Consider the following 12,545-nt stretch of genomic DNA (forward strand, 5'->3'; position numbering starts at 1 on the left):
TGATCAGGACATAGTGTAGAAACATACAAGCTGATCAGGACATAGTGTAGATGCAGACAAGCTGATCAGGACATAGTGTAGATACAGACAAGCTGATCAGGACATAGTGTAGAAACAGACAAGCTGATCAGGACATAGTGTAGATACAAACAAGCTGATCAGGACATAGTGTAGAAACAGACAAGCTGATCAGGACATAGTGTAGAAACAGACAAGCTGATCAGGACATAGTGTAGAAACAGGCAAGCTGATCAGGACATCAAACGTCAGCTGGAGAAAATCATCCATGAGAAAATGACAGACCGTGCCCTAACAGACTATTGGTAACACGTATCCCTTGTCTCTGTTTTTGTTCTCAAACTGTGTATTTGTGGAACTCTCTTTCCACATAATTTCAGTTTGTTACCTGTTTCCGTTAAGCATGTACCAACCTCTGCATGGTGTCTTCCTATTATATTCATTCATTACATTGACATGTGCTGTAGTTGTTTCACAGAATCACCATTTCTTTGAAAATACATTTCATTTTATCAAGAATGGATAAAGGCATGTAAAATAAACTCATATAGCCTAATGAAAATCAATATGCAAAGCACATAGATAATCTATAGATAATTTAAACACTGTTAATAATATATACATTTCTACTTATTTGACAGTAATGTCTCCTGTGTGAGTGTCTAACTCTTGTGTTCTGCCCCCATCACCACAGTGGAAGTACAGGGCGCAGTATGAGCGCGCTAAGAACAAGTTCACCTCCATCCTGGAGACACCTGAGCATGAGAGCCACAAACGCAGCAAAGCCATATTAGACGTGAGTTCACTTGGCCACACAACATTGAATTAAAGATACTTTTTGTTGCAATTGTTGTCACTGTTTCTCTCTTATAAAAATAAATAGTGATTACAAAAATAAAGATATACAAATAAATAAATAAACAAATAATAAAATAATATAAATAAATGTGTCCTTTCCTTACTGCTATGCATTTATCTACATAACACTATATGTGAATCATTTAGACTTGCACCATTTTCTCATCACTTTTTCCAGAATGTCTACAAGATGGAGTATAACAAGAACAAGGCTAAGGGCTACACCCTGGGCCATGACACTCCACACAGCACACACATGAAGAAGGTCAAGGAGATCACCAGCGTGGTATGTACTCTACACTCTCAAAATGATAACCCTCCTTCCCTCTCACAACTGGACCTCTAAGATGGAGGCAGATACAGTCATAGCCCTGGTAGTGTATGTGAGTGTGTTTTTATCTCCTTTGTCGCTCAGCTGAAGTACAAGGAGATGTATGAGAGGAGCAAGGCCCAGATCAACATGGACCCTGAATCCTTTGAAATCCGCGCTGCCAAGGAAGCCTACAAGAACATCAGCAATGTGAGCCTCTCTCTGCTAGTCCTCCTCTTTTCCTTGTATCCATTTACTTCTGAAAGCACCTTCTGAATAAATGAATGTATCAATGAATGAATAAATGAATGAATAAATGAATGAATGAATGAATAAATGAATGTATCAATTAATAAATGAATGAATAAACAAATGAATGAATGAATGAATAAATGAATGTATCAATGAATAAATGAATGAATAAATAAATTAATGAATGAATAAAAATAAAAGAATGTGGCTTGTTAAGGACAGGCATAATACCTGATGTGTTCTACCTCACTTGAATGGTAGCTTGAGACAGGCCCTTCACTCACTCACTGTTCTGTTCCTGTCTGATTTGTCTCCTTCCAGCTGGACTACAGGAAGAAGTACCAGGCCACCAAAAACAAGTGGATCTGGACTGTCGACAGACCTGACTTTATCCACGCTGCCAAGGCCAACTTCCAGCAGAGTGATGTGAGTGATGCACTACAGACATAGTGTAGTTTGGATGTATTTTAGCCCACAATGGGGCTAATCGTCTAAGAGTCCATGAAGAACAAATCTAGACAATAGCGACGTACATGACTTACACACATAACACCATCCCAGGTTTCTATACTGACACCTTGTATCTTTGACATGGCACCTCTGGTCAACCCCTGTTGTGTATCTGGCTGTCCTCAGATTGAATACAAGTATGACAAGGAGATGATGAAGGGTTGTGTGATGTCCATCGTGGACGACAAGTTAGCCATCCTGGCTAAGAAGAATGCTGATTTCAGCAATGTGAGTAGTTGTTCCTTTACCTGCCACCCATCAATCAAAAGAAAGTTATTCTATTCTGTTCTATCCTATTCTATTCTGACACATGACATTTTAATCTTAAGAAAAAAAGAACCTGTGTTATTTGTTGTGCTTTGTTCTGTCCAACAGGTGAAATACAGAGAGAAGTTTGAGAAGGCAAAAGGCCAGTATAAGACTGTTCTGGACACTCCTGCTAACCTTCATGCCAAGTCAGTGCGCATTCTGGCATCTGAGGTAAGAAGCAGAAAACATCAAACACATGATAACTACAGATACTTACTATGTAATGTTTATTACTGCCAGTGATTGGCTGTCTTTACTAACCTACAGTATAGTTATCATAGATAGATCGTAAATGTCATAATGTAGACCTTATCTTATAGGTGAACAAGGAATTTCTACAAAATATTTCAAGAACACATGTTTTAATGAAAGAAGCTACTCTACACTATGTTAGTTTCGTTTGTACGAGACCCAGTCAGATTCCTGTCAGACACTAGTTGTTTGTTTTCTTCCTTTCCTCAGAGCAAATACAAACTGGCCAGCAAGATGGAGCATCAGACCAGCAAATTCAACACTCTGCCCACGACCCGCGATACCATCCACGCCAAGGACATGGGCAAACTGGTCAGCGAGGTCAGTCCCTACTCTCCAGATCAGCTGTTTAGTTGGAGCTGGTATACAGGCTTGAACCTCCATTTCCAGATTTCTCACACAGAGTGAATGAGACTTTCCAAGACTATACAGTCCTGAGCCTTTTGTTACCTTTGACATTTTTGTCTCTACCATTTTGTCCACAGAAACAGTACAAGAAGAAGTTTGAGAAGGAGAAGGGCAAGTCCAAGTACAACAACATGAGTGTGCCTCCCGATGTGCAGCACGCCATGGACGTAGCCAAGAATCAGAGCAATGTAAGTCACTAACCATCCTCTCCTAGAAAAATACATCACTGTATCTCCTATATTAAAGACATTCAACAGTTCATGCTTGCTTGATATAATTGGTCGTTATTAAACAAGTATTCATTTTTACATCAGCAGTTGTCACAAAGTGGCTTTTATGTTTTTCACTCTCTATGTCATGCCTTTAATATCAGTCTTTCAATATGGGGGATTCACTCTTTCCTCTCTCCATCTCTAGTTTGCCTACAGGCAGGGCGCTAAGGACAAGCTCAACTACACCTCTGTGGCTATGCGCCCAGACATCATGAAGGCCACCCAGGCCTCCAAGCTCACCAGCAATGTGAGTGTTTAGTACACTGTGAATAGCCTAAACAGTGGTGAAGACTGTTAGCCTGTTTGGCAAAATGTTGTATTTGTTTACCTTTCTGAGTTGAAGATGCATGTTTACACTCTCAGCATGACAGCATCACAAGGCATCAAGTCAAATCACCACAGTCTGTGCTGAGCTGTTACTCACTGATGGTTTGTGTATTGTGTCTGGTAGATTGGTTACCGTGACAAAGCTCGCCAGGAGGCTGCCCATGGAGGCTCACTCACCCACCGTCCAGACATTGCTCTGGCTACTGCAGTGTCCAAGCTGACCAGCCAGGTACGGTCAACACCAAACCCTGGGACAGGGTCAAATGGGCTGCAACTTCCTGTCTGTGTCTTGCGACTTCCTTTCTCCTATTGAATGACTCACTGATTGGTTGATTTCTGGTAGCATCTGTTGGGGCTCCTCTGCTTCCATAATTTAAGATACGTTTTTTCATTTGTGTTATAATTCTTTGATATCTGCCAATATTCTTGATTGTTATAGTGTTTCCTCCAGTCTTTTTTGTTTTGTGTTTTGTTTCCTTATACCTGTAGCTATCTTCTTTTTCTCTCTCCCATCGCAAGCTTTTGCAAACACAGACATGCATTCTGCCCTACCAAGCAAAAAGGCAGTATGTGCTCAATGTCAGAAAAGCCGGGACATCTGGTTAGTCAATGTCTCTGCCTCCTCTGGAATGGCCCCTACAGTGATAGCATGTCATAGGGTAATTGTTGCTGCATCGTTCGACAGAATTGTCTCTGTGCCACGAAGACTGTAAATCCTGTATCAAAGCTTCTGTCTAAAGTATCTTATTCACAACTCTTCTATAGTATAGACAACACTGAACACTAGGAGGCAGAGTTGACAATTTGATTGGGTTGCCAGCAGTTCTGTCATTGCTTTTTCATTTGGAGCATGATTATAATTAGACAGATTTATTTCCTCATTTCTATTGGATTTACACACTCTCTCCCTCTTTCTCTCTCTCCCTGACTTTTTGTCAGCTGGTTCCTCTACAGAATAGGAGTCTATCTCAGACTCTCAGCAATGGGATCCCAGCATCACTTTCTCCCTCATTTTCTATTTCTGACTACCATACACACTGTTCCAACGGTATATGAAGTCAATGTTCTGTTTGTACAGTTGCTTCTTCTTAGTGTTGTCTTAATTGCCTTCTGAGGTTAGTTGACTCATTGAAAGTAAGAAAGAATGCTTATTTATTCATTTGTTATACCCACCAGATACATTATATCAAATTAATCCTAGAAGGCAACCTATGGTTTTTGACTTCAATTGGTTATGCTGTATAACAAGGGCTACTAAAACAGCACAGTAAGGAGCTACCTAGATGTAGAAATTCTGAATTTAGATCCCTCTAAAATCATTGAACAAGCCATGAGCCCTTTTTATATTATGTGACCGAATACTGTATTTTTCTCCTCATTAATCTGACTCTCGCTGTGTTTTTCTTGGCTTACCTCACAGACACAATTAGACTGAGACTAACACACACACTGCCATATGATATCCCTCCAGGTGCAGTACAAGGCCAAGTTTGACAAGGAGAAGGGGCTCAGGCCAAAGTATGACATGAAGGAGAGTGTGGTTTACAAGACTCAGAAGGATGCACACAAGCTGGCTAGTGAGGTACGTGTTCCACTCTCCTAAGTAGGTGTAGTACTCTTTTAATATGATACATTTGCTTAGGGGCTAAGACCTCTTTACTTACAGGTCTTTGTCAAAGATATACAAAGCGACCAGGACCAAGCAGTTCATGAGAAATGCTATATAAAACTCTACAATAATAAATCTATACATATATATAATTACACTATATTCTAATAATATATCCATATAATAGCTCTCTATAATACGATGATGTTCTTCTGTCCGTCTTCTCATCTCACAGGTGAAGTACAAGGGTGACCTGAAGAAGCTGCACAAACCTGTAACAGACATGGCAGAGTCTCTGTCCATGCAGCACAACCTGAGTACCAGCAAGCTGTCCAGTGACGTAAGACAATCTGCACATAACCCTTTGTACTCCCAATACCACCGTATTCCTACCCGGTAGTGTCATCATCACCATCATCCCTTCTGCATAACCACCGCCTTCTCAACAACCAACCACCTCACCACCACAACCCTCCAAGAAAGTCATTCCATATAATTAGGCTTTCCCTAGCTCTCTCTCAGCAGGCAAATCTGGTTGAAATAACTTAATTACGATCAGTTTACAACCAGAAGTAGTTGTAATGTGGTTGTAATGACGTCATTTCAACCAGTTTGTTCCTGCTGTGTATATACTGTATGGGATATAGTAAAACACAGATCTGTAGTATCAGAATTTTTGCATCATACTCTTTTACCCATAATCCTCAAGGACATCATCTGGTAGTGACCCTGACCCTTCTCACCTTTGACCTCCAAACTTCCTTTACTAGCACCCGCTATAACCTTCTCCATCTCTTTTTTCATCCATCTATAGTCCATCTATAGTGTTTTCTTTTTCACACGGTCTCTAGCATGTTATCATGTGCTGGATAATTTTAAAACATTTTTTATTAAAACCATTACTTAGTATATCATAACTTAGTCTTCTAGAACTCTCTGCCTTACCTTCTCTTTTCTAATTGTTCTTCATTGCATTCTTTTCATGCCTTTTTATTCACCTTCCTTAACTTTTTTATAAAACATTCTTGTTTAAAATAATACATATTTTTAAATTGGCGGCATTGAGGGAGCTAACGGCAGTGGCTATTTTTCCCCACGTTGTTGTACTGAGCTGCTTTACTGGGCATTGATTCCCTCTTAGTACCAGTACAAGAAGAAACATGAGGACAGTAAGGGTCACTACCTCATGATCGCTGACTCACCAGAACAGCTTCATCACAAGGAGGCTTCAGAACTACAGAGTCACGTAAGTGGCCGATGACTGGGACGACCGATGGACCTGTCCTACTGACATCACCGGGTTTTAACTTTCTATGTTTGAGATGGCAAATTTCAGTTTGAAAATCATCTTTCCAATATTCCATTTCAAAATCAAATCAATTTTTATTTTTTGCACCCGCCGAATACAACAGGTGTAGTAGACCTTACAGTGAAATGCTGAATACAACAGGTGTAGTAGACCTTACAGTGAAATGCCGAATACAACAGGTGTAGTAGACCTTACAGTGAAATGCTGAATACAACAGGTGTAGTAGACCTTACAGTGAAATGCCGAATACAACAGGTGTAGTAGACCTTACAGTGAAATGCTGAATACAACAGGTGTAGTAGACCTTACAGTGAAATGCCGAATACAACAGGTGTAGTAGACCTTACAGTGAAATGCTGAATACAACAGGTGTAGTAGACCTTACAGTGAAATGCTGAATGCAACAGGTGTAGTAGACCTTACAGTGAAATGCTGAATACAACAGGTGTAGTAGACCTTACAGTGAAATGCTGAATACAACAGGTGTAGTAGACCTTACAGTGAAATGCCGAATACAACAGGTGTAGTAGATCTTACAGTGAAATGCCGAACGAATACAACAGGTGTAGTAGACCTTACAGTGAAATGCCGAATACAACAGGTGTAGTAGACCTTACAGTGAAATGCCAAATACAACAGGTGTAGTAGACCTTACAGTGAAATGCTGAATACAACAGGTGTAGTAGACCTTACAGTGAAATGCTGAATACAACAGGTGTAGTAGACCTTACAGTGAAATGCCGAATACAACAGGTGTAGTAGACCTTACAGTGAAATGCCGAATACAACAGGTGTAGTAGACCTTACAGTGAAATGCCGAATACAACAGGTGTAGTAGACCTTACAGTGAAATGCTGAATACAACAGATGTAGTAGACCTTACAGTGAAATGCTGAATACAACAGATGTAGTAGACCTTACAGTGAAATGCTGAATACAACAGATGTAGTAGACCTTACAGTGAAATGCTGAATACAACAGGTGTAGTAGACCTTACAGTGAAATGCTGAATACAACAGGTGTAGTAGACCTTACAGTGAAATGCTGAATACAACAGGTGTAGTAGACCTTACAGTGAAATGCTTTATCCTGTGACTTGTGAATCTAAATTCTCCCAGGCTTCTTCTCCAACATATAAAATCATTAAATAGTGGAACACAATGAAACACAGTTAATGTTTGTATTGTTGACTTGTCAGGGCTTGGTGGACTTGCGAAAACAGTTTTACTGGAAGCGTTGGTTGGCCTGTGTGTTATTATGTAAGTCCTTTTTTAATTGATCCATAAAATCTCCCACTCGTCACTCCGTCATTAAACCTGAGAGGTTTATATTGCGGTCATTATAAATCGGTTCCCATGCTCCCATTTTAAGTGGAGTAATTGTTCCCTCTAGAAGCCTTCGATGGACACGATATCTGGACCAGAGTTCACTATATTGAAACAGACCTGTCACAAACCCTGTCAGTTTGTGCTCTGAAAACACCTTGTTAAACTGTCATGATGTTATGACAACAGCAGTTGGTATCGTTTAGGCCTCAAGGATAATATTAAATTGCCTTTTTAGTCATATTTATTGAATAAAGTAAGTCAACTTTATTAAATAAATGAATTAAGACATTGTGAATATATTTGTCTGACTCCTGTGTGTCCATCCACAGGTCAAGTACAAGGAGAAGTATGAGAAGGCTAGAGGAAAGGCCATGCTGGACTTCGAGACCCCCACCTATGTGACGGCTAAGGAGGCCCAGCACATGCAGAGCGCGGTAAATACTCATTATATAGTTTCAACCCCATATCTAATTGTTTCATACAACAACACCTCTACTTTGCAGTCTGGAGTTTCGCTGATGGTCCAAAGAGAACATGCATGGAATAATCTGTAGTTTTTGTCTGTCATTGTATTGGATCTTCTGTTTTATTTGGAAACTCTGTAGTCTGTCCTTCAAAAGTCTATCTACAATGTCTATGAAATGTGATTTTTCCAACGTGTAATTTGATGTGAAAGTGGAGCGCTGGGACTATGGCTTATGGCAGTCTTGTGTGACACTGACACATGATGTTGTGTAAGTACAGAAAGTGAAATATTCCTCTGATGATCCACGGTTAAGGCATGGTACTGGATGTCTGTCTGGTAATCATGTCTCCCTGCTAGTGCACAGACTGACTGACACAAAACAGGAAACGTACCAGACTGCGTAGATACTTTTTTTTTATATGGACATTTTTTTTAAACCAGTGGCTGCTGAAAACCTGGATCCATACATAAAATATCAGGATTATACATGTATAAATATAAAGGTTTCAAATATTTTAATATCTGTACAAAAAAACCATTAAACACACCAGAGGCATACTGTCGTCATACGTAGAGCAGTTCACCACTGAGTTGTTCACAGGAAGAGCAGTAAAGACTGAGGTGAGGCTTGCATTGTGATGAGACTTGCATGTATCTCAGCTGTGTCTGTCCCTTGTCTTATCTTTGCGGCGAATAGAAAGACTATCATAAGGAATATGAGGAGTCCATAAAGGGAAAGAACCTCTCAGGCTTGGAGGTCACCCCTGCCATGTTACATGTCAGACACGCCACCAAAATAGCCAGCGAGGTAACGAACAGACGTCGACTCCCTTTTGTACCCCTCCTCCTCCTCTTCACCCACCTCTGATAATCATACTAAGACCACCATAACCACCACAACCCTCCTTCTTTTAATCCCACGTGTGTGACTTTTTCTCCTCAAGAAATTGTCACACTCAGGTTAGTTGTGGTTAACTTGCATGGTTCACCACCCAACGATAATACACTCTATTACGATTACACGTAACATACCCTTCCCTTTTCATAGTACCCTAGTAGTGTTGCGTGACTGTTTTTGTTAAAGACTTTGTTTTATTGCCATGTCTGCACTATTAGTGTTATGTATGAACTATCATCTATGTTGACATTGTGACCTTTGTAGTTCCCACCCATTCCTTCAAAACAACTGTCTTAATTTGTCTGGTTTTTCTGTCTGGTTTGGCTTTTTAAATAACCCTGTTTCCTGTGTTTGTTCTGCATGATGCCCTGGTGAAATGCAAACATGAGTGCTTTTGGCAAAAAGCCTCATGAACAAACTGTCTTGTACCAAATGTCCTGTGGGTATTTTTTGTCTTATTGTTCTATCTGATAAAATTCCATTTTTGTTTTATCAGGCTGCTTACCAAACTCACCAATGTCTTTCCAATGACCAATTTAATGTCTATTGGTCAAAATACGTATTGTATAAAAATAAATGAGAATGTCCGACTTGGCAAGTCAATATTTGTCGGTACATGTCAACCAAAACCACAACTGGTTTGTCATAATTTGAAGGGGAGACTTGGTGACTTTGAGATCTATGGGGGAGCGGTATTACTTACCAGGTGAGCAGGTACTGTACCGTATCCTGTCTGTGTTGCCCTGCCTGTGTTGCCCTGCCTGTCTCTCTGCAGTCTCTCTGTTCTTCCTTCCGCCCTGTAGAAAGAGTACAGGAGGGATCTAGAGGAGGGGGTGAAGGGTAAAGGGCTAACTGTTTTTGAGGAAACTCCGGAGCTTTTGAGAGCAAGAAATGCTACTGCTATCCTGAGTCAGGTAGGACTGCTACAGATGGAACAGTCTTCTTCTCCCATTTCTCTCTCCCCTTCCCCGTCCTCTGCTTCCGTCTCCTCCTCCTCTTCCTGTTTCATCACCTAACTAACCAGGCAGCTGATTGTTTTTTTTTTCTTGACGCAGGATGACATCACTAATGTGTTTACAACGCAGTTGTCGAGCTAGTAGTGTCATTCCCCCAACCTAGTCCCAGATCTGTTTGTGCTGTCGTGCCAACTACATTGGTGACATTGACCATAGGAGTTTGCAAGACGGTACAAACAGATCTGGGACCAGGCTAGTAGTTCCCCAGGTTAACCAGATAATATGGTGTCTGAAACGACCTACACTACCTTACTGAGATTCACACTAAACGTTCTCCTGTCTTTCAGCTCTGAGTGGACCCTTCCTGTCTCCCTCCCTCGTAGCTTGATTTATCCCATGTTCTTGTTGGTTTGTTTGTGCTAACCTGTTTGAACTTTTCCCATTTTTGGTTTTGCAGTCCCTAAACAAATGAGATCCCTTTCCTTCCTAATATAATATCCAATAGCTATATTTGAATACTCTAATAAAGAATTGTTTGACTTGACTGTGTGCAATGTGGCTGTTTGCAGAAAGAGTACAAGAAGACATTGGAGACAGAGATAAAGGGCAAAGGAATGTCGGCTTTGGCTACAGACACGCCAGACTTCATGAGGGCTAGGAATGCTACAGACATCCTCAGCCAGGTCAGTGGGGCTGGATACTTGGACCAAGCCATCCTTTTTTTGTGATATGTGCATTAAGTCCATTCATTGTTTTTTGTAATATGTGCACTGCGCATTATTTTCAGCATTGTACATTATTGCAATATTTTTTTATATTATTATCAGAGAAGGACTTTTTTGGAACCTAGAAGATATTTCATATTGTCCAACTGTCTTAGTTATACTTGGGTTTCTGTATAGCTATTTTACATGTAACAAATGCATATTATAATCATAACCATATACCAATGTTAATTTCTTTCAATACGGTAATTGTGTACTATACCGAGAATACTGAAAGACCACTCTTCATCAGTGCATGTAGTTGTTATTTCACAAAGAGTGCTTTTCTGAGCCGCAATTTGTGCCCCTCCTCAGCAAAAGTACAAGCAGACTGCTGAGGCGGACAGGGCTAGCTACACTAGTGTTATCGACACCCCTGACATCCTCCACGCACAGAATATCAGGAACATGGTCAGCCAGGTAAGAGGAACGCTCCAAATGACTATGGAGTGTCCACAAACCATGTTAATAAACTCTCCACAAACTATGTAGATTACCTTTGCATTGATATGAGGGATATAGATTGATATGCGTTGAATATATTGACATCAGAGTTGACTAAGCTGTTGTGTGACTTCTCGCTCTCTCTCTCTCTGTGTGTGTGTGTGTGTGTGTGTGTGTGTGTGTGTGTGTGTGTGTGTGTGTGTGTGTGTGTGTGTGTGTGTGTGTGTGTGTGTGTGTGTGTGTGTGTGTGTGTGTGTGTGTGTGTGTGTGTGTGTGTGTGTGTGTGTGTGTGTGTATTGTGTCCAACAGAAAAAGTACAGGGAGGAGGCTAAGAATACCATGTCTCACTATGTGCCCGTCCTGGACACCCCTGAGATGATGAGAGTCCGTGAGAACCAGAAAAACTTCAGCACTGTAAGTAGAACCCTTTTAGAACCTTCTGTTTTAGAATCCTCCGTTTGGAACCCAATGCCAAGGTTCCAGATCTCAGGTTCATCATCACCCATGCCAGTCAGTGGCAGCAAGGTGGCTCTCTCTGTGTCTTCGGTGTCTTCTCTTCAAAGTATTACCTACAATACTTTATATACATTTACAGTATATGTTCATTGTTTCTTTATGAACATCTGTTGTGTTGTGCTGTCAGAACTAATGAAAACCAGCAGCATACGGTACATTATGTTTATTATGTAATTGTCGATTCAGAAAAGCCAGGCTCAAGGCTTTTTATTGTTCTTGGGAAGAACAGCAGCTAATTACATAGTTGAATCTATATAATTAGAGAATGGCATATTCCATAAACAACAGTAAAGAGATATTTTTTTCAGTGTAGAGTAGACCATGCGGTTTATGCATTTTACTATCGGCAGTAAAAAAAAAAGGCAGTGCGTTTGTAATGTTTCACATATTCATTAGAGCACATTGTTTTATCATGGTTGTTGCTTTTTTCTCTTTTTGTTTTCTTTTTCTATCTTTTCTTGATTTTTTTTTTGTTGTTATTATTGCGAGACATTTTAACTGCACTTGTGCTCTTTTCCCTGTAGCTTCAGTACCAGACAGACCACCTTAAAAACGTTAAGGGCAAAGTGTCATCAATAAAGGACACCCCTGAAATGCTACGTGTTAAAGAGAATACAAAGAATTTCAGCTCGGTATACCTACTGCTACATGAGTATCTTTTAAAAATATGTTTGACCTTTTCTAATAACAGATTTTCACTTTTTTATTTTTTAGACCTCCCTTTTCTTGATATTTTTAT

At 40.2% G+C, this 12,545-nt stretch overlaps 1 protein-coding gene across 50 annotated transcripts in view; it reads left to right on the forward strand.

Moving 5' to 3' along the window:
* The window catches only part of neb (nebulin), a 79,633-nt gene that overhangs the window by 54,656 nt on the left and 12,432 nt on the right, over positions 1–12,545 (forward strand). For 41 of the 50 annotated variants that reach the window (XM_052493614.1, XM_052493613.1, XM_052493618.1 and 38 more), the window contains 20 exons: positions 713–814; positions 1,055–1,162; positions 1,292–1,396; positions 1,760–1,864; positions 2,075–2,176; positions 2,324–2,428; positions 2,720–2,830; positions 2,995–3,105; positions 3,335–3,436; positions 3,641–3,745; positions 4,988–5,098; positions 5,361–5,465; positions 6,267–6,371; positions 8,092–8,196; positions 8,926–9,036; positions 9,930–10,040; positions 10,652–10,765; positions 11,162–11,266; positions 11,600–11,704; positions 12,331–12,438. In XM_052493614.1, coding sequence (XP_052349574.1) covers positions 713–814; positions 1,055–1,162; positions 1,292–1,396; positions 1,760–1,864; positions 2,075–2,176; positions 2,324–2,428; positions 2,720–2,830; positions 2,995–3,105; positions 3,335–3,436; positions 3,641–3,745; positions 4,988–5,098; positions 5,361–5,465; positions 6,267–6,371; positions 8,092–8,196; positions 8,926–9,036; positions 9,930–10,040; positions 10,652–10,765; positions 11,162–11,266; positions 11,600–11,704; positions 12,331–12,438 — 2,136 coding nt within the window. The remainder of the gene's footprint in view (positions 1–712; positions 815–1,054; positions 1,163–1,291; positions 1,397–1,759; positions 1,865–2,074; positions 2,177–2,323; positions 2,429–2,719; positions 2,831–2,994; positions 3,106–3,334; positions 3,437–3,640; positions 3,746–4,987; positions 5,099–5,360; positions 5,466–6,266; positions 6,372–8,091; positions 8,197–8,925; positions 9,037–9,929; positions 10,041–10,651; positions 10,766–11,161; positions 11,267–11,599; positions 11,705–12,330; positions 12,439–12,545) is intronic. The other 9 variants (XM_052493621.1, XM_052493644.1, XM_052493633.1 and 6 more) reach the window with 4 other exon arrangements.

Source organism: Oncorhynchus keta, chromosome 34 (genome assembly GCF_023373465.1).
Source record: "Oncorhynchus keta strain PuntledgeMale-10-30-2019 chromosome 34, Oket_V2, whole genome shotgun sequence".
In the NCBI taxonomy this organism is placed as follows: Eukaryota; Metazoa; Chordata; class Actinopteri; order Salmoniformes; family Salmonidae; genus Oncorhynchus; species Oncorhynchus keta.